The sequence below is a fragment of the Aptenodytes forsteri genome, unplaced genomic scaffold (assembly GCF_000699145.1).
Source record: "Aptenodytes forsteri isolate BGI_AS27 unplaced genomic scaffold, ASM69914v1 Scaffold229, whole genome shotgun sequence".
NCBI classification, from domain to species: Eukaryota; Metazoa; Chordata; class Aves; order Sphenisciformes; family Spheniscidae; genus Aptenodytes; species Aptenodytes forsteri.
In genome coordinates, this window is record NW_008795863.1 from 4214634 (window position 1) to 4234756 (window position 20123).

General features: G+C 42.5%; 1 protein-coding gene across 3 annotated transcripts in view; it reads right to left on the minus strand.

Annotated features, from left to right (window-relative positions):
* The window catches only part of MTCL1 (microtubule crosslinking factor 1), a 53871-nt gene extending 34124 nt beyond the window's left edge, over positions 1–19747 (minus strand). Inside the window, exons 1-5 of one of the 3 annotated variants that reach the window (XM_019473349.1) lie at positions 19699–19747; positions 17333–17407; positions 12085–13410; positions 10980–11135; positions 2726–2818 (exon numbers count right to left, since the gene is read on the minus strand). In XM_019473349.1, the coding sequence (XP_019328894.1) occupies positions 2726–2818; positions 10980–11135; positions 12085–13353 (1518 nt within the window). In that variant the 5' untranslated portion in view covers positions 13354–13410; positions 17333–17407; positions 19699–19747. Of the gene's footprint in view, positions 1–2725; positions 2819–10979; positions 11136–12084; positions 13411–17332; positions 17411–19698 lie in introns of all 3 variants that reach the window. The other 2 variants (XM_019473348.1, XM_019473350.1) reach the window with 2 other exon arrangements.
* Positions 19748–20123: the final 376 nt, after the last annotated feature.

Below are 20123 nucleotides of genomic sequence, written 5' to 3' on the forward strand. Positions count from 1 at the left end.
AGGAAATTAGAGGACAGCAGCTGATAAGCTTTGCTTAGATAACCAAGTAACCTGCTGTGGAAGTCGACGTTTGCTTTAAAGATGCACGAGACCTCTGCTGCTGCTTAAACATTTTATGCCACTCATATTTTCCTCTTCTTGATTGTGTCTCCACAGTATGTTCCCAGCACAGCCACCACCCCACACTGCTGCACATATCACACCTGCTAAATGCATTTGCAGCCATTCCTACAAGGTGGGACCACAGCTGCCCTTCAGACAACCTGGAATATTATCCTTGCCTCTTCCCTCCCCAGCCACAGACTAATCCTTTCCTCTGTGGCTACGTCTCCCTCTGCTTCTGGAAGGGCAACGCTTCTGAAGGAACCACATCCAGCATTTCAGATACAACTACTGGTCCCTGACTTCTCACAGTTCATACTTGGAGGCATCTGAATGACTCATAGTAAACAGTTTCTCATTCTGATATGACTAGATCAAGGACACACGCAGGAACTGAAGAGACAGGAATAGGTTGCAACTTGGCATTCAACATGTCTCAGTTTTAGTACTAGAAGCACCAAGAAAAGCTCATTCTTTGGAGCATACGTATAATTACATGTTTCAACACAAGGCCACCTGAAACATTATTCTTTAAACGTGACTCCTCTCTCAATATGTCAAAATCGAACCATGGCATGACCTGTGCCCAGTAGCACTTGTACAAGTTAGTTGTACAACATCTCATATTCTGCATGGATGAGATAGTGTTTCCACTTCAACCAGGCTGTGGTTCACATTGATCAAGAAAAGGCAGATGGAAAATGAATACAGAGCCACTGCTTACAGATGCCAGTTTCTACTATTTTCCATTCTGCGGAACAACAGCCTCTCCCTTTGCTGACCAGCTCCATAGATGAAATCTATGAAAGCCGCAGTACACTAATGACCACAACGATTTAAACCGTAAGAACATAACCCTGCAACAAAGAACAGGAATGAAGAATACTTCAGAGATTCTTCTTAAGGAGCACGGCCCCCCTAGCAATTATTTAAACCATAAGAACATAACCCGGCAACAAAGAACATTCACGCAGGAATGAAGAATACTTCAGAGATTCTTCTTAAGGAGCACGGCCCCCCTAGCAATTAATACTGCTAAGAAATATATGCTTGATTTTCATGGCAACATTCAGATGCTGCTGACACAGGCTACTGGTCCATACTAGATGGTTTACTAAGGACTTTCCTACCCTTTAAATGATGTGCTCTGGCATAATGCAAATTTTCAGCATCTACGCTACTATGCCTTAAAAAGTTTCTGATTAAATTAAAATTATTTACAGTAGTTGCTAGCCTAAATGTGTTTAAAATGCAGCTTAAAAGTAGTCTGGAACAAAATTAGCTATAATGGCCCAAAAAACATACATGCAACTCCTAATAACACTCATGGAGATTGTACACTGCTAGCACACATCAATTTGATGTCATTAAACATTGCTAAAAATGAAATAGTGCAAAAGGGGCTTATTTTAAATTTAATTTTTACAGGAAGAAACAAATAGATTTTGTGTTGATGCAGGTTCTTCCATCAAATGAAGTTATGGTTAAATACAGCAAAGATCTGAGTCATTTCCACCAGAAATCCTGGAAGATGATAAAAAAGGAACAATATCAACAGGATGGGCATAATCTGGAAAAAAATGAAGAATCCAGAAGATGCTTTTATTCTTCTATTTCTACTGGCTGTCAACATGAATAGCTAGCTTTGATTTTGCTGCATTTTCCATTGTTTTTACAAGCTGTTATGATCTAAGTCCCTGTGGTCACAAATTCTTGCAGAAGACCCTGCTTTTTCAATGGATAGCTATTGCAAAAGAAAAGAACTTTAAGAGGCAGGCATACCTTCCAAAAAGCTTTCATGGCCAAGGCAACTAGGAAGGAAATCAATTTACTGGTTGCCTTCAAAAGCCTTCATGAGAAAGCTCCTATGGAGATCAACTGGAAATTAAAGCTACTTATGAAAAAACTGAGAGATACCACTTGGGCCTAACGAGATTAGCTGGCACAAGGAAAAATGCTTTACACTATGCAACAATTATGCTGAATTTAGTCTATGAAGTAAATTTAAAAAGAAAACTTCAGTTAAGAGCCAAACAGCCTGCAAAAATTAGCAACAAATTTTTTTCGCTCTAGGAACTAGATATGACAAAATGATTGACTAATCTGTTCCAGCCTTCAAAAGAGCAGGGGGAGCCCATGTAACAAAATATGATTTATTCACCAGTTATGAATAAGAGGGTTGGAAGCACGGGGTACTGAGAAATACAAAAAAGTCCTGATTTGTGTCTCAGTTATGAGCATGTAACAACTCCTCCGACTTCAGAGGAGTGTTGATTTTTCTTTGGGCTAGGAGGGGTCAGAATAAGGCATGGAGCCAAACTGTGCTCCCAGAGATCAAACACACCCTTCCTCAGCTCAAGGAGAGCTGAAGGGGCTGATATAATTCCCCAGGCAGTATTTCACGTCTCTACCTTGACTTCCCCCGCACAGGGGAGCACAAAACTTCTCTCCACCAAGCAGAAAAGCCAGATTCAGAGTGGCAAACTTCCAGATTCTTCATTTACTCAGATGAGGTCAAACAGGCACAGCCATCAGGGCACAAGTTCCCATGGTCCTGACAAACAAGGTCCAGGCCACACATCATGGTCACGCATCTCTCCCAGCAGGCAGGTTTCGTATTTACCTGGATGATCCTTTCTGTAAACTTTTCTTGCTCCTCTCGGTGAAGTCTCGTCTCCTGCTCAAGCTGAGCCTGAAGCTCCTGTATCGATACATTCTGTACAGGTAAAACATGGGAATCCCTGAGACGATCAGCAGGACAAAGGGATAGGTTTAGCAGAAAATATGTCTCCATGGTGTAAAAAAAAAGGAAAAAAGAAAAGAACTGCAGGACAGACATCTGCACAACTCACGGTTATCAATAGTTAAAACCAAAGCACAGTGTGCAAATATATAGCAATGCCCTAAATATGTCTGGGAAGTTCCTGTGTGGCTTCTGAAAACTGAAGCTGGGATGCTGATGTTACATGTTGGATACTCCCTTCAGGCCTCTGCTCTGGGTTTGTACTCGAGTAGCTGAGACAGTGCACCATCAGTGACGTTTGCCAGATGAGCTCCTACTTACAGGATTACATATTTGGTGGCGTATTTCTTTACGATAATCAAAGCTATAAAATTTTAATATCTCTGCAGAAGATGCATCTAATGCACATATATTGAACCTAATTATTTATTCATTTGCAACACTTCTGATTAGGCAATTAATGGGATAGCACTTATTAAACCAACTAAGCATATAAGGTCCCTTTCTTCAGATACAGGACAGCTCCCTGCACAAGTCGACTTCATTCTGTGTTTTCTACTCAAAATAATTGCTCCACAAATGTCACGGTGATAAGCTGTGTGAGCCTGAGATCTGACCAAAATGCTTAAGTATCTCCCCTTTCAGGTCCAACACCATTTTAATCTTAATACTTGCAATTTTATGTTCTCGTTAAGTTTGGCATCCCATCCACTTTACTTCTGAAAGTTACTTAATTCAAAAATAAAGACCCAAGAAGGCAGAGTCAGATCTCATTATTTATACTATGTTAATTAATCTTGTGGCACTTATATTCCTGATCAGAACTTTCTATGCCTTTCATTTTGTGCCTCTCACATTGGAGCTAAAACTGATTTGTCTGTACAAAGGTCAGTGGCCAGACGCCATCCTCTTCACACGTGTGAGCACAGAAAACACTACGGCACCAAACTCCTACTTCCCAGAGTAAAGACTCATTTAAAGAAGGGATCACTTTAGGCTTCGAAGCGTAATCCCAAATTCTCTGCTGGCCAACGTCCAGCGTGCTCCAACCTCAGCAGCTGAAGGATGTAATGCAGGTTGTGGGACCGCTCTCGGGGGCTGCGCTGCCATTTCCCCTCTGGCATCAGCCCCGGCAGCCGTCTCCTCTCCCTGAGCACTCCTCCCACTTCCCAAGAGCAAAACCAGCTGCTGCCACTGTTCGGGCCGCAGCAGCCCTTGCTGGGACACTTTCGGTTATTCAAAAAGTATTTGTCACTGGAATAGATGCTCCTCTCCTCTAGGGAAAAAGGAGATAAGGCAGATGGAAGCATCCCATAAACCACCCGCAGGACCATACTCTGCTGAACAATGAAAATCACCCTACATATACTTTCTGGGCCCTGTCAGTTCCTTCTTTACTTGATTCACTTATTGACTTGTGCACGTCTGTTTTGTACCTGAGGAAGAGACACTTCCAGCCCTCTGAAAGGTACTATAAAGTGACCAAGAGCACGTTATCTGCCTTATCGATTTCATCTTATGCCTTAATGTGTCTGCAGACATTTTGTATTGCACAAGGTCAAAATTCAGTCTCACAAATAATTTGGAAAGAACTGCTTGCAATGGGATTTGCCAGTTTTGCACAATTGTTTGTAAATCATGAGATGGTTATGCGCAGGTATATCAGTTTAGATTTCTCATCCAATAAAGGAAAAATTACTTTTAACAGAAATTTCTGCATTCTTTTATTCTGATCCGGCTTCTTTAGGAAAATGGTAAATAAGAACCAATGTACCTAGTTAATTCAGGTGTACTTTAAAAAAAAGTGTGATCCTTCTTTTTATGAATTCAAAATCAGCCAAAATCATGCAAAATCGATCTGGTGAAAACAGATACAACACGGCAATGCTCTTCTGTTGGCAATAATCACTTAAAAAATCTTATGTGCCTCCAGAAATGGAAACAGTATGATTCATGTAAAAATGCATACATTGTTAATTTAAAATATACAGGAAGCATAACTGATCTTAATATGACTCTCCTCACAGTCATACAACTACACATTTAGATAGTTAGAAATATTATTGGTCTTGGGAATCCTGAAACTGGAAGCAGAATCAGAGCAGCAAAAGATACCAGGAAGGTAAGGTTTGAATTTTTCACTATTCACTTCACACTTGTGTTTTCCAGTGAACAATGATTTGCTAAAAGATTATTTCTTCTACTTAGACTAGTATTAACTGGAATCACATAGTTATGTATATACTGACACCACCTTATGTCTGCAAAATTAGGCCAAGAAAATGATAAACTCATGCAATTTTTTGATAAACATGCAGCCCATGCAAAGCCAAGTTTCAGGAAACTTGGGCGCTGGGATTATGTGATAACTGTTGGAATTACTAGGAAGAGATTAAATACATCATAAAGGCAGATAGACTATTACAAGCACACTAGACAGTGCAAATCTTTTTTACAATTGCTTTGCCTCTTTAAGGATGATATTTTTATAAGGAGCAAAGTAAACATGTTGAAAAGCAGTTAATGCATGAACACAGAGCTGCACACCTTTTGCCTTCCAGTGCAACCTGAGAACTCTTCATAGTCCATAATTTCATACAATGTCATCTCTATCAGAAGCATTGGGATTAGTACTGCTCAAATCAAGGGAGATGAGGCTGCTTAAGCGCCTAATAGATTGCTGCTAAACATCTGGATCGTGAATGAAGAAGGTGTAGAAATGTATCATGTGATATTTGTATACACAGTTCAGGTACCTGGCATTGCATTGATGGATGTCTATATGTTTATATGTGGATATCAGGCCCCTATCTTGTGATCAGCAGGGTGTAGTCTGTAGCACAACTGTGGTTTTGTTTTGTTTTGGAAAACAGCACTGCTACAAAATGGACACAAAAGTTGATAACCTGTTAACTTCCATTCTTTGTCTCCTTTGTTCTCATTAACGAACACGCTACACAAGGAACGGAAAACACCCCGAATGTGATGGCCACCACACAACGTACCGACACCACAGAAACAGACACAAACCCACGACAAGACATATAAACACACTATAATGGGAACTACAAGCTAGTGCTACTCCATCACAGCACCACAGAAGCAGCTGCACTTCATCCGCAGCTCGACACCAACTGACAATTTCCCATGAATCCCAATTATTGCATTTCCACATCCACTTCCACTCCCATCCTCTCAGACAGGCAGTGCCAAATCCTTCTGCTGAGTCCTTTTCTCTCACCTGTTATCACTCCAGAACAAGCTAATCCACGCCGATGTCTTTACCTCAAGAGGATGTTCAGAGAAAAGTCATCCACACCTTGGGGGCTTCACCACCACTCCCTTATTGCACCGACCCCCTTCTGCCCCCCTCAGTGTGTTGAAGGCTTTTCAGGTTACTTTTCAGCTTGCACAATCCCACATTTCTACCATGACTTGTTTTTACAATATTGCCATGCACCATGAGGTACATCTGGGTTTTACTTGTCTGTTTTCTCCATTTTACCATAGCTAATTGCAATCTCAATTTGCCTGCAAACTTAATCGGTTTATATGCAACAACTGTGAACATCAAATTTCATGGAATCTTTCTTTTTAGCCTTCTTTTTTTTCCAGAAGGGATGGAGCAAAATAAGGCCTGAGGAGGCAGGGTAGAAAGATGCTCTCCAACATTTGCGTGCAATTCCAGGAAGCCAAAAGATGAACATTTTATGCCGCTCACCTAACGCTATGTTATAATGCTTTGATAGTTGGACCTTACATTTGACCACGCAGTCTAAAACCTGCTACTTTTTCACACATGATGGCTGACCATTGCATGCATACAATCAACCAGACCAGATAGGAACTTCCAGTGCCTTTTGTATTACTTTTTACATGCAATACACATCTAACTGAATTCTCAGAGGCTGCTTCTGAAGATGTACTCCTCTCCCCACCCCTTAAACATAAATGACATATATTCCATTGCTAGTGTACAATAGGCGGTTGTGTGGTTATTTGTCTGTGCTTATATGGAGTCTCTGATTTTGGGAAAACACAGAACACTTTGCTCCAAGTCTTTAAAAATCCATCTCATTGTATAGATAGTACACAAAGTCTCACTGAGTTCAGTTAGGACTGGGATATCCAGATTTACATCATAAAGGGTCTTTTAAGCCATTATATTGTCAACCTTTACGGAATCTTGCATAGCAAGAAAGAATACAATTCATCAAAGCAAATTATTCTTGCTGCCCCTAATCTTGGTGGGAAGGAATACTGTCAGCACCAGTTTGTCTTTCTTCTTCCCACAACTTTGCATTGGAGGAATAGTGGACACTAAGAGATACAACTTTCTATGTGGTCCTCATTTGTTGAGTTGTTTTTTTTTTTCCTCCAGAAGAAAGAAAAGTCACAATGTAAAAAACATTCACTGTTTCCTCTCTGGGAAAACAAAATCTTAAATCAGGGCAAGAGAAAAGGATGTGTAAATTTTCATCACATGGTTGGGAGCTGCTGCAAAAGCCATCCAGCCGAAAAGCTCTCACGTGGAATTATGAAAATTGCACAGAAGGAGCACAGACACTCCAATACCAGCTAAAAATGGAACATTCAAAATGTAGACCAAAATTCTCCTTGTATGTCTAAAATGGATCCATACAGAAGTTTTGGTTCAAAGCAGGTGGTAAAGTGACCTACCTAACTTGCACATCACTGTATCTGGTCAGTCCTCAAGTAACCCAGGTATTAACTTAGAGTAATACAGATTTTTTTATATTTCTTATGGGCATGATAAGTAAGAAAAATGGATAAACAGATTAAGAATGGCCTAGAAGAAATTATTCTTCAGTGTGAGCTCTTCCTACTTTATTACTAGACCTTGTGGAAGACTTGCTTTTTAAGACATGCTCTCACCTTCTCTAGCCTATCTGCTTTTATTTTAATTCTCTGGTGACAACTTGTTCCTTTTAAGTGAATTCACTTCAGTGGTTCTTTTTCCATAACCTGGCAGTGTCAGAGATTTTGTGGCATTTTTCTACACAGAAACAAATGTGTAAGTCTTTAAAAGCCAAGTATGAAAATAATCCAAATCTGAAATGCAAAGAAGAGTGCTTTTGCCTTTGGTGATCTATACTTACTCAGGTAAGGGCAGAACTGATTCCCTCTGAAGGAACAATCAGAGCTAGGAGATACAGCTCTATTTTAGAGCATCAGGTATCAAATACTGCAACAACCTATATTGGGTCATTTGAAAGAGTGAAATTTTTCTTCTCCAGAATGTCTTCTTGTTTCTGAATAAACAGGAGGAGACTGCTTAAGGAAGCTGCCTTTTGTTTATGGATATTCCATTGATAAAAAGGGTAAAATTCACCAGATGAAAAATTATTTACCATTTTTCCCACTGGTTCCCATTTGTTGCCATAGTAATCCTTTCATTTGTGCCGGGTGTTTGCTCCATGAAGCATTGTGTTACCTTTTTTAGTTCCTCGGTGTCTTTTAGTCAGGGCAATTCTCACTTGTTGTTCACTCGCTCTTTCTTTGGATGGTAAAGAATGATTTCCCCCTCCCATCATAACCCGGCTCTGCTAAAATCATGAATAATGGATTGAACATCCATCCCAATGGGCTCCAACCTCCTGCAACAGCAGCTGAATGGCTTGTTTCAGCAAGAAAACAAAGCCCTGCTCTTAAGGCAATTTCAAGATATAATTTCCCTTGGACTGTGACTCTAACCCACTTCTTTAACATGCAAATACATTCTAATAATACTGTTGCACTAACAACTGCAGTGCAAAGCCCAAACAAAGGCAGAAGTTTACAGTTAGGCTATGGGGTAGTTTCAAGCACAAGTCAGTCTGCATTTATTGTATTTAATCAAACAATTAGGCTCCCACGATGCTCATTTTTAAAAATAGGAGAAATGGCTAAATGGAAGTTGCTCAGCATTGCTTGGGAAAATTTTCATTTAAAACTCAGCTTGGAAAAAAAGAATTTAGAAAAATGGGTTTCCTTGCTTAAAAAGAAAACATTTGCCTCACTGAAACGAAATGTGTTCTTCTCATGCTGAAAGTCCATACACAGTAAGAAGATCATCAATCAATGTTATCCACTGGCCAGTGCATATATTTTCACTTCAGAAGTTAAAGCAGATAACAGCTTATGTGTAGCCATCTCTGCTGTGGGCATTGAAAGGTCTGAGTCTCCATCTGAAATTTCTGTAGTAATAAAAAAACCCCTTTGGTATTTGAATAATATTTTTTCCTGCTCATTCATCTGGCACAAAAAAAATGTTAGTTTTTGCTAGTGCAGTGTATGAAATTAAAAAAGACTAAAAATGATACCATACAAAATTATTTGAAGGAATCTTCTGCTTCACTTGGGTTTGACTATTACAGATTATAAGATTTCAATTGGCTGTCGACCCACTGAAAAGTTTCAGTGTAAAGCAGTGTAATATTCTTTGTTGCTTAAGTAAACCTGGCTGAAACAAACACTTTAGTCTTCAACATTTTCTCAGGTTGCGCCATCTGAGCCCCAGCCTTGCTCACCTTTTGAGCACATCTGGACCTCAGCTGGATATTCTCTACCTTTGATTATTATTACTGACTTGTTCCTTGTCAGGCTATGGTGTGAAAACTACCCATCCTCTGTTTAAACACAGTTTGCTGTACACAGTTTGCACATCATCCCATCCTGGGAGAGGAAAAAAAGATGTTGTGCCAAAATTACCCAAATCCCTAATCTTAATAGAGGGCTCACATGTACAGGACTTCATATAATAATGAGGCTGATCTAAGATAGGAGGGAATTAATAAAGATGACAGAATTTAAACTGAAATATTGTAAATATTTGCTGTGGTGATTTTCTGACCTAATCTACCATAACTATTGACCAATAAAATTGCAAAAGGATCCATGCTGAACGGCAAGGTTTCTCTACCTCATCGTCCCATTTCACAGCTGAGGAAGAAAGACTTTACCTTTCAGTGAGAGACACGGTGTCCCAGGTTTATCAGATATCCTTCCTGAGATTTATTATCACTGGTAAAAGTGAAAAGTTGGAAGAGAAGCTGCTGAATAAATTAATTATTCTAACACTACCAAAACTCTGCACTGTCAGGATAGTTTAAAACAAACAAAACAAAACCAGCAAAGAATTACCTGTGTTAGGATGAAGGGCCACTCTCCCTTTGATATTCACTAAGCTGCTTGGCTACCAGCCACCCTGAAGCTTTTTCTTCCTAGCCCTGCTTTCTAGTGCTTGTTAGTGCTTACTCACAAACCCAGCTGTCCCAGCCAGCATTCTCCTTTTCCCAGACTCAATTAGGCGTCTCAGATATACTAAGGCCTCTGCATGTGTCTTTAGAATTAAAACACATTAAAACTCATCCCTCACTAGAAGCCACTCTAACCACCACAGTTTCAAGGTAGATTTGGCTTCCCAGTGGCCAGCAGAAAAGTTGGTCAATGCTCCAGCTTGCCTTTGTGGAGACAGATTAGAAATTGTTTTCTTCAGGACCAGTTGTAGTGTCTGGACAATCTATGTTCATGAGAAAGCAGCTGAGGAGATGTTTACTGAGGCTGATATGGCCTCTGCATGGATGAAGATTTAAATAAAAACTGATCAATGTTTTTGACGAATGGAAAAGTACTCAACAACCCAAACAATGGAGAATTCTGCTTTAAATAAGGTTTTTTGGAAGCTGCAGGATGCTGTGTTCCCTGTTGAGAATCACCATGCACACCAGCATCAAACCCTCTCCTGCGCAGACTACTGCCAGGCAAAACGCAAAGCAGTCTCTATCTGTAGACTTTCCAGATTTAAAATATCCAACAAGGTGAAACCTGGAAGCATGATCTCACATCAGGGATTACAACCTCTTTTAGAGATCTTTCGTTACTATACTCAATTGTAGTGGGTCCCTGAGCCATATTTTCCCACTTAGCGAAGCTACTGGGTGTAGGGTGACGAGTCTAAAGTCAGGACCAATTTGCTTCTCTGAAACTGCAAGGGGGAAAAGAGGTCAACCACAAATTTCACAACAGGGGTGCTGTGTTTGGTCCAGTTTACTCCCCCAACCCCTGGCTTCTGTTACTCATCTCCTGGCTAAGGCAGCAGGAGGCAGTGAGTAAGATGGGCTGCTTTGCTGACCTCTAGACTGAAACAGCCCTTGTCTCCTGGCCTGTAGAGTTTAATGTCTCCATCAGCTCTGCGGTGTGGGTCGGTGGTGGCTCGCTGGTGGTGAATCTCTCGCTCCTCTCCACGATCTTGTTTGAGCTGCCACTCCATCTGATCCCTCAGTTTGGACTGTTAGGTGCATGGGCGGTTTATAACAAAAAAACAAAAGGACAGGAGGGAATAAAGAAAACAAAAATGGGTAAGGTAGATGACTGAAAAACTACAAGACAAAGAAAAGCGTGAACAGAAAAACCAACTTAAATACAGTGGCATAAGAAAGTGAAGAGAATAAAACCAAAATGAGGATGAGCAAAATGATGGGCTGAAACATCTGAAAAGCAAAAAAGAGAAAGAGAGGAAAAAAGAATGCAAACACTGGTTATGAGGCGCATGCAATGAGGATGCATGAGTCAAACCAACAGCAAGCATACAAGTCATGAAGGATATGGGACACAAGGCTCTTCCTTCCTTACTTGTGCTGTGCAGAAAAGCCATATCCAGTGTGGCAGTTGTGGCAGTTTAGACATGCGCCCATGGGCAACGCTTTAGGCAAGGCAGTCCTTCGCTGGCTACAGAGCTTCTCACTCGCTGCTCGGTTAGGGGAGTGAGCTGTAAGCAGGCTTTTCAAAACACATCACTTAGAAAACTGCATTTGGTTGGGTTCTTTTGGCAAGGCTTTTGAGAACACGCCTGACCCTTTTACAAGAAAGCATAATAAAGACCTCCTCACATTTCTTAGCAAGGCTGCTAATTTACATTCATCAGAAATTTTTTTTTTTTAATTAATCTCCTCTTTCACAGGGAAACACTGCTGTTACAGACAAAAAGAAGACAGATCTCTATAGCACCAGTGGATTAGCCTTTTTGCCACGAGGAACCGCCTCTGAATCAAAGGACTTGTGCAAACAAACAAAAGAAAAAAACCCTGTAAAGTGTTTGTTTAACATTACACACTTTAATACATTGCAGGTCTGAAATCATAACAAAGCAGCTGTGAGGAAAATTAGCTCTACTGTAGCGATGCCAGCAAGAAAGAGAAACAATAAACAGAAAGAAGGCAAACAAGGGGCCGACCTACCTGGAAGTCGGTGATTAACTCCTTCCCCAGGTTACCAATGGGAGAGTCTCGAGACATGGACGTCATGGTGGATAGAAAACTGGAAGACTCTGTGAGATGGGGAAGAGGGGAGAGATCCTCCATCTGCTCCTTAAGGCCCTCCCCAATGTGATCAACCTTCTCCAGGAAGGTCTGCAGCTCCTTCCGGAAAGCTTTCATCCTGGAGTTGATGGTGTCCAGAAGCTCCGGTTCGTGCTTATCTTCCCCCCTTTCCTCATCACTTTTGAAATCCTGCTCGGTGGATGGGCTGCTGGTTATGTGCACCTTCGCGTCATAAATCAAGCTGTCCGTATCGGTGATAAGGCGGTCCACGGTCCTTTCGAGCCGCTCAGCCTCGCGTTTGATGTTAATTAAAGATTCGGTGTCCTCTTTCACTCTCATGAGCTCGGCGGAGCACAGGTCGCTGACTTCCGATGGCTTCCCACTCCCAAACCCCGACGTCTTCTCATAAACTTCTTCAGAGTCGCTCTCACCCCCAATGGGCCCCTCTCTCTTAGGCTGGGGTGGGCGACCCTCTTCGCTGTCACTCTCCTTCTTCCCAGCATCACTGTCGGCATCGCTGTCCCTGGGGCTGGAAGTGCGCAGGCCCAGGTGAGATGCAAGATCATAACGCTGGACATTGGACATCAGGACCCTGTTCTCATACTGGAGCTTCATCACTTTCCCGCTCAGCTCGTTGATTTGCAACCTGGCCGACTTCAGCTCCTCTTGCAAGGTGCCACCGCACTTGGACGCCACGTCATCCAACCAGCCTGGCTCCTGGCCTGGCTCAAACTTGAATTTGTTCAGCTCGTTTGTTAGCTGCTTGTTGTGATCCTCGATTTCGGAGATTGACCGCCTCAGCAGTTCTGCTTCCTCTTCCACAAACTGCAGGTGCCGGCGCAGCTCCGTGGCCGACTCCACGGAGTCGCCATAGGGCGAGGTAGGAATGCTTGAAATGTGGTCCCTGCTGAGACACTCTTTTTCGTACTGGCACCTCATATCCTCCATCTCAGCTTTAATCCCCCTGTTCTCCACCTCCAGTTCCACTATTTTTCTGCCCAGTATGTTGGCTTCTTCCTCCACCAGCTTCAAACGAAGCTTCAGCTCGGCCTCTCTGGTGCTGGGTGGGCCTCCTGCCTCCCCGGTAGGCAGGGGACTGTCCACATCTCCATAGATGGACTTGTACTTCTGGAGCTCCTGCTCCAGTTCATCCTTCTCCCTCCCCAGTTTGGCCATCTTCTTACGCATCAGCGCTGCCTCCTCTTTGGCAAACTGGAGCTGGCACTTCAAATCAGCGCTGTCCTCCTGCCAAGAATAATCACCCCCCCAAAGATTGTATTAGAAGCACAATCAGTTGCTCACCTTCCAAAATCTCCACCTCCCCACCCTCTGAGCTGTATCTGTTAGGTATGCAAACAATACACAGACAGAGCTGCGCAAACCACACAGTTGACACATTTCATGGCTTGGTCCTGGTTAAATTGGCAAAGCAGCTTGACCAGAGTTAAAGAGGGGGAAAAAAAAATCAGTGTGCCAATGCAAGTGTTCAGTGATGCAAGAGTGCCAGCACAATGCTTAGTTTTTCTCAAATACTGAGCAAATTTTGTGGAAAATAAGAATGACTCAAATGAAAAGGTGCCATGATTTGGTGGCACTTTCTGTTCCATTTATGTTTAATGATACATTTGCTCCCTTTCAGCATCACGAAACAAAGACTACTCAGATGAATTTGCTCATCGTAATCCCAAATCTCGGGCTTCTTCAGCTAGAAAGCATAAAAAAAAGTGTGCTAAGATGCGTGGTTGCCTTGCAAAGTGAAGACTTCAATTACTGGATCTCACAATACTGTGAACTAGCCAGAGTGCCTAACTCATTTTCCGAATAGGAAGCACTACTGCTGTCTCTGCTGCTGTTATTATTAGGATGGACCAGATTGTGATCCCTGTTTCTGGTAGGGACAACTGTTCACAAGGGAGATTGGTGAAAACATGTGAAAAAGGAAAGAAAAATTCATTAAACTGTAGTTACGTCCAAATCCATCCCATGTGAAAACCTGCATTTTTCAGGAAGCACCAGGGTATTGAATGAGATTTTGATTTTTTTGTGTGTGTTGGGCATTTTAAAGCACCGCATCTCAACTCAGATGAAAACTCCAGTGTGTATTGTGCTGAAATAAGAGACAAGGTTAAGTAAATTCTAAGCCGATGAACAATTTCTTTGCATGAATCACTTTCATGAATTGTCATGGAGATACAGGCACTTGGCCTCGTAAGAGACACATTTATCAGCATTAGCAGTATAATGGAAAGCAGGCTTTGAAAGATGATCTCTTGAGACAGCAGATTTCATCATTGTTGGTAGGCCATGTGGACATATGTGCAATTATCTATGGAAACTTCATTTCAGTCTCCGGAGCACTGTTATCTTTCACAAGCACCATTTTGTTATAATTCCTAACAATGGCAACCAAAGCCAGAAGAAAACATGACTGACTTTAATTGTTCACCCAGATCAGGCTATTAAAAAAATAAAAAGATTTACAAAACTAATTGCGGCTCAGCAATCTGAGGAAATGATTTAGTTTCTAAAACACACATCCTTGCACATTGGTAATGGTGTCTTTTATGTCACCTAGATTAATTTCATCCCATTCTATTTAGATATATACTAATTATGTCTTAATTTCAGCTATTAATAGCTAAACAGCCACAAAAGTAATTGGTTGTATACTTGTGAACTCAGTCAGCTTTCTTACTGATTCTGCTTGGTGCAGGTTGGAACATTAAAATACTAAATAGTAAAAAAGTTATCTTAAATGTTAATAGCATGATAGAGGTAAACAATAGCCAAAGTTTCTATTAATGTGTGCTTTTCAGTGATAACCAGGAGTCAAACACAACTGCAATCAGTTGATCAGTTGACTGACTAAACCTCTGGTCATTGTGTTTCTGGCACCAGAAATGTGAGTTTTCTATGAATACAATCGAGGTGCATATAATTGATTAGAATCGGAGCCTCTAGAAGATCGGCTTTCTTTCCTCTCTATCATCTCCTCACGTACACACACCTCTTTTTCACACATGTATTTGCAGATTGCTTTTCTCTTTATAACTCGAAACTGCAAATTAAGTATCAGATTTAAACCTGGCAAAACTCCATGCAGCCTCCACTGGAGTCACTCTGAATTTTGGTTGCTCTGGCTGGATAAGGCTGTATGATTAAAGCATCATCTTTGGTCAGGGCTGCACAATACATTACCTCTGTTTTTCCTCTCATCGAGAATCAGTTTATCCCCGCAGCTGTAGGCTTTGCTTTTAGGGAAATAGAAAGATCACAAGGAAGGTTACATCCAGACCAGTGCTGCACTTCAGAGCTCACAGGTGGGGTGATTACTCCAGTTTATTTGTTAATAGCTTGGAAATAATCGCATCTGACATTTTCTTTATTCTGTCTTTGTAATCCAGCATTTTTCCCCGTGCTTCTTGTCTACCTTTGGCTGCAAGAGCCCAGCCATCAGTGGCACTAGCTGGCGCCTCGCACCTCCCTGGCTGCCGGCAGCTGGACCGATGCCGGTGGGGAAGGGCCAGCCTGCCCGCGCCCCTCTCCCCCGGCTGGGAGCACTAGGGGCCAGCTCCTCCCCGGGGGTCAGAGGGGGCTCCAGCCTGACACCCACTGCGTTTCGAGCAATATAAATAACAGTCACTGAGTTGCTCTTGGGACAACGCACTCAGCATTTTGAAGCTTTTGAAGAAAAGGGAAAGGCTTCGATGGGTTTGAGGTCAGGGCCCCAGTGTTTTTGCTCAGCATCACTGCACGACTCAACGCGTCTGCAGAGTTAGCGCGTTGTTATAGCAGGACAACACCACCATTAACTTCTTATAACCCAGTGTTTTTGCTCGGCATCACTGCACGACTCAACGCGTCTGCAGAGTTATAGCGCGTTGGTAGCAGGACAAAACCACCATTAACTTCTTATAATGGCATTACTTTATTGCTAGGTTTTGTCTATGAAAAAAAAGGATCACATTTGTAAGTTCTGTTTTTCGCAAGAGCTGAAACAAAGGAGTTTTTTTTCATTAAACAAACACAAGCCTCATACAAAACAACAGAGCTGATGGATGTTAATCTCGCCTACTAAATATGGATCCCATCTGGAAAGGTGAGAAAGCTCTAGATCTTCCCCGCTTCTCTGCCAGGGAACATGACTACTGAAAATCCCATTCCCCGGACAGCTTTTTTCCAAAGGAAAAGAATAGTCAGGAGAGATTTATCAGCCAGATCTAAGCATGCCAGAAGGGTAGGACTCCAACCTTCATGCATCTGTCCCTCTGAAACTTTGTGTACAGAAATATCAGCGATTTCTTGATCAGTTGAAACCAAGTAGAAACAGCAAGAGGGCGAGGCACCCACACAGGCAAGTAAAGTTGACATATATATATGTGTCATACATACATTTTGACATATAAGGCAAACTAAGGAGAGGCCAAATCACCGAAATTAAGAATAGTTCACTATTAGTTAAATCATGAAGGAAAAGAAAGTGGGGAGGGGAGGAGAATACAGTCTTTCCACCGTTTTGGAGGAACAAGAGGCTCGAATCCCAGGGGCTGAAAGCTGGGCTATGGCACAGCCTGACTGTATTTCACATCCAGTATGTGGACGCTTTCCTAAAAGGTGTACGTAAGGCAGACTGTATAGAAAGAAAAGAAGGAACGACAGTGCAAAAATGTTCCATCAGTCATGGTGCTAGTCACGGACTTTAGGAGATCATTAAGGATAAATGGGAATTAATGATTACTGACAGTGATTATTTGTATGCAGTAGCATCACAGCTCTGCATGGCACTTCAGAGGGATGTTAACGGAAAAAAAAGCAGAAAGAAAAAACCCAGATCCCTCCCTACAGAGTCTGCAGTCTAATTTAGACAAACGTAGAACGTGGCGATAAAGAAATGAAACTTAAAGGGAAGAAATGAACTTAAATTCATTATGCAATGTAAATGATGTGATGAGAATGAAGAGCTGATCAAAAATTCCCAAATATGATATTTCTTTTCTGGCAAGAAGACACAAAGATAGATAGAGACCAATGCCATCTCCTTTACCACCACCACCGGCTCAAGGGAATTGCCAGGCAGAAGATGGGTAAGCAGTTTTGGGGTTGCAAGTCTGACGACAGGGCAGTATGACCAGCACCCAAGCATCTGGCTGAGTGCCAGCACTCCTACCTTGCGCTGGAGAACCACTTTTCTTTGTGTTTTGCCTGGTGCCTGGTATTTTCCAAGAAGCTCCGTTTTGCAATTCTGCTGAATAAAAACTTTTTTTCTTCAATACTGCTAGAGGCAGGTAAGCGCTACTGTGAATTCTGCTTTTACACTACTTCAAGACAATCAATTTCACAGGTATTATTTACTCGGTGTGCCCTGCGGTGGGTGCGATGTTCCAGCTAATTTTCATGATGAGCTCCCAGTAAGTAAAAACACCAGTCTTGCCATACGCTATACATATCTGTAAGCATGGGGATGCACAGAATCTAAGTTTGTGGTTGCTTTTCACAAAACATGTAATGGGTATTTGAACTTATTTCAGGTATTTAGGGCGGCTGTCCCTGAAGAGCAGTGTTTTGAACCTCCCAGGCTGTGTCTGTACTAACCCCTTTGAGCCATGCCACAGGACCTGGTGGCTGTTTGACCAGGTCAGGCACTTGCTGTGGTGCGCTCTAGTCTCAACCAGCACATACCTCTGAAGGGATACCTGGCTTTGGAGACAGCTCTGGGTAGCAGCCTAGAGTTGGGAGATAGCTAGGACGTGCACCTATAGGCTGGGCCATGTCAATACATAAGATTGTTTCTCAGTCTTTCCTACCCTAAAGAATTGCTGAAGAAAACTGAACGGCCACCTTGCACAGTGCTGTCGCAATGGTTTTCATTTTCAAGCCCAAATCCTTTGCTTGCATGAGTTACAATGTGTGTGTACAGCATAAAATTTTTTTTTTTTTCCCGGGTGGTTTCCAGGATCACTTCCCCACATTGTGAGTGGAGCAGAGCTGACCCAGGGTTATTCGGATAATTTTGTGAAGTCCTTTTTAAGACTTTCCAAGGCAAACTACAGATGTTGTTGATGCCTGAATTTGGGCGGAGGAAGCAAGCACAAGGAATCCATTCCCTCTGCACTGCTCTGTATTTCCAGGAATGAGGAAAGGAAGGACAGTGCTGCCCACAGACCCCAGTGGACACAACCCTGCCTTCATGTAGCTTCATCTGTAATCCACATATGTGAGAGCATAATTCTATTTCATCCATGTATGTTACAGACTTGCAGAAAAACAAACTCTGACCTGACTGATGACTTAAATAGTTCTCCGTAGCAGGCCCTGCAGGCAGAAAGCCCAGTGCCCCATTTTAAGGTCTGATTAAGCCGTGTTTGTATCGGCTTGGCGGGGATGCTTGGTCTGCTGTGTCCTGGGAAAGCAGGCTGCAGCCCCTGGCCGCCACGAGCCGCTGGTCTGCCCACCCCACCCAAGCGGCTGCCCGCCCCACCCAATGGTTATTATTACAAATCAATGGATTTTAAGACTCCATCGACTCAGAGAAGACCTCTTGGGTCTCGGCTGCATACACATAGCCTGCTGAGGGGGCAGCAGGGGAGGCGCAACCTTTCTTTAACGAAGGCATGATGTTGCTCTTGGCTCCTTTCGCAGTGAGGTGAAACACTATCCCCTCAGCTGCCCGCCCTACCCACTCAAGTGCAACACGTTGTAATGATTTATTATGGTTATTATTACAAATCAATGGATTTTAAGACTCCATCGACTCAGAGAAGACCTCTTGGGTCTCGGCTGCATACACATAGCCTGCTGAGGGGGCAGCAGGGGAGGCGCAACCTTTCTTTAACGAAGGCATGATGTTGCTCTTGGCTCCTTTCGCAGTGAGGTGAAACACTATCCCCATCTCTCCGGCTATAAACAGTAACCATACGGGTGCTGGGAAAAGCTTTAACTCCTACAGTCAGCACAAAAAGCAGAGGAAACCAGGCAGACTGCTTCCCTGAGAAGAATCAGCCTACGGGATTTCAATAGAACCGGTGTCCAAAGGGAGACTGAGTGGGTAGCTTAGGCTCTGTGTTGTATCTCAGCCTGGGGGAGCACAAGTTCACATGCTGGCCCCCTGACACCAGAGAGAGATCAAACCCGGGGCTGCGACACGAGAGCTCGTGAGGTGTCGTTGCAGTGTGTCAACCGCATTCCCTGCCAAGATGCTCATTAGCACAAAATCTTTGGCACCCTGTATAAATTTAGTTAGTCCCTAAGCCGCGATCCAATTACTTTGTGAGGCAAGGTGATGTTCTCTTCTTGTAGAACACCTGCAGCCTGAATATATGGATACAAGCACAACGAGCCCGAGAAGCTGCACAGTTTAGAGATCACACTTGTGTCCTAAATTGCTTCTACGTAATCTCTGGGAGGTCTCAGTAGATTAAGGTCTAATTGCACTCTAGTTAATAGGCCCGATGGTCCTGTCAACACCCATAAAAAGAAATTTGGAGTTTTATCATGTGCTTTAGCTCAAAATTGCATGTTCTTGAAAAACCATACCTGGGAAAATGCCTTTTTTTCTTTGTGCGTTTCTCTGCTGCCTCTTCTCTTCAGGGAACTCTGCAATAGAAGCAACGCTGAGTTATTGATAACCTAAACGCAAAGTCTGCAAGTTTGGCAGGGCTCACCACCACAAAACTAATTGAGGAGAAAGCAAGAATATTCTCCTGAGCAGCTGGGGATTTAATTTTTTGTATTAATCACTAAAAAACCAAGATGATCAGGGCCTTGTCAGTGAATTTTTCAATGCACAAAATTTCCCACCAAAAAAAAAAGGAATAAAATTAGTTAAAAGTTCACAGAGGAAAAAAAAATATCTCTTTTCTTCTTCTCTGGACCACTGCAATTTTTGGCAAAACTTTCTTTTTGCATGGGGCAATGATTTATGTTTGATTAGTCCAGGGCAGAAGTCCAAGAATGTTACT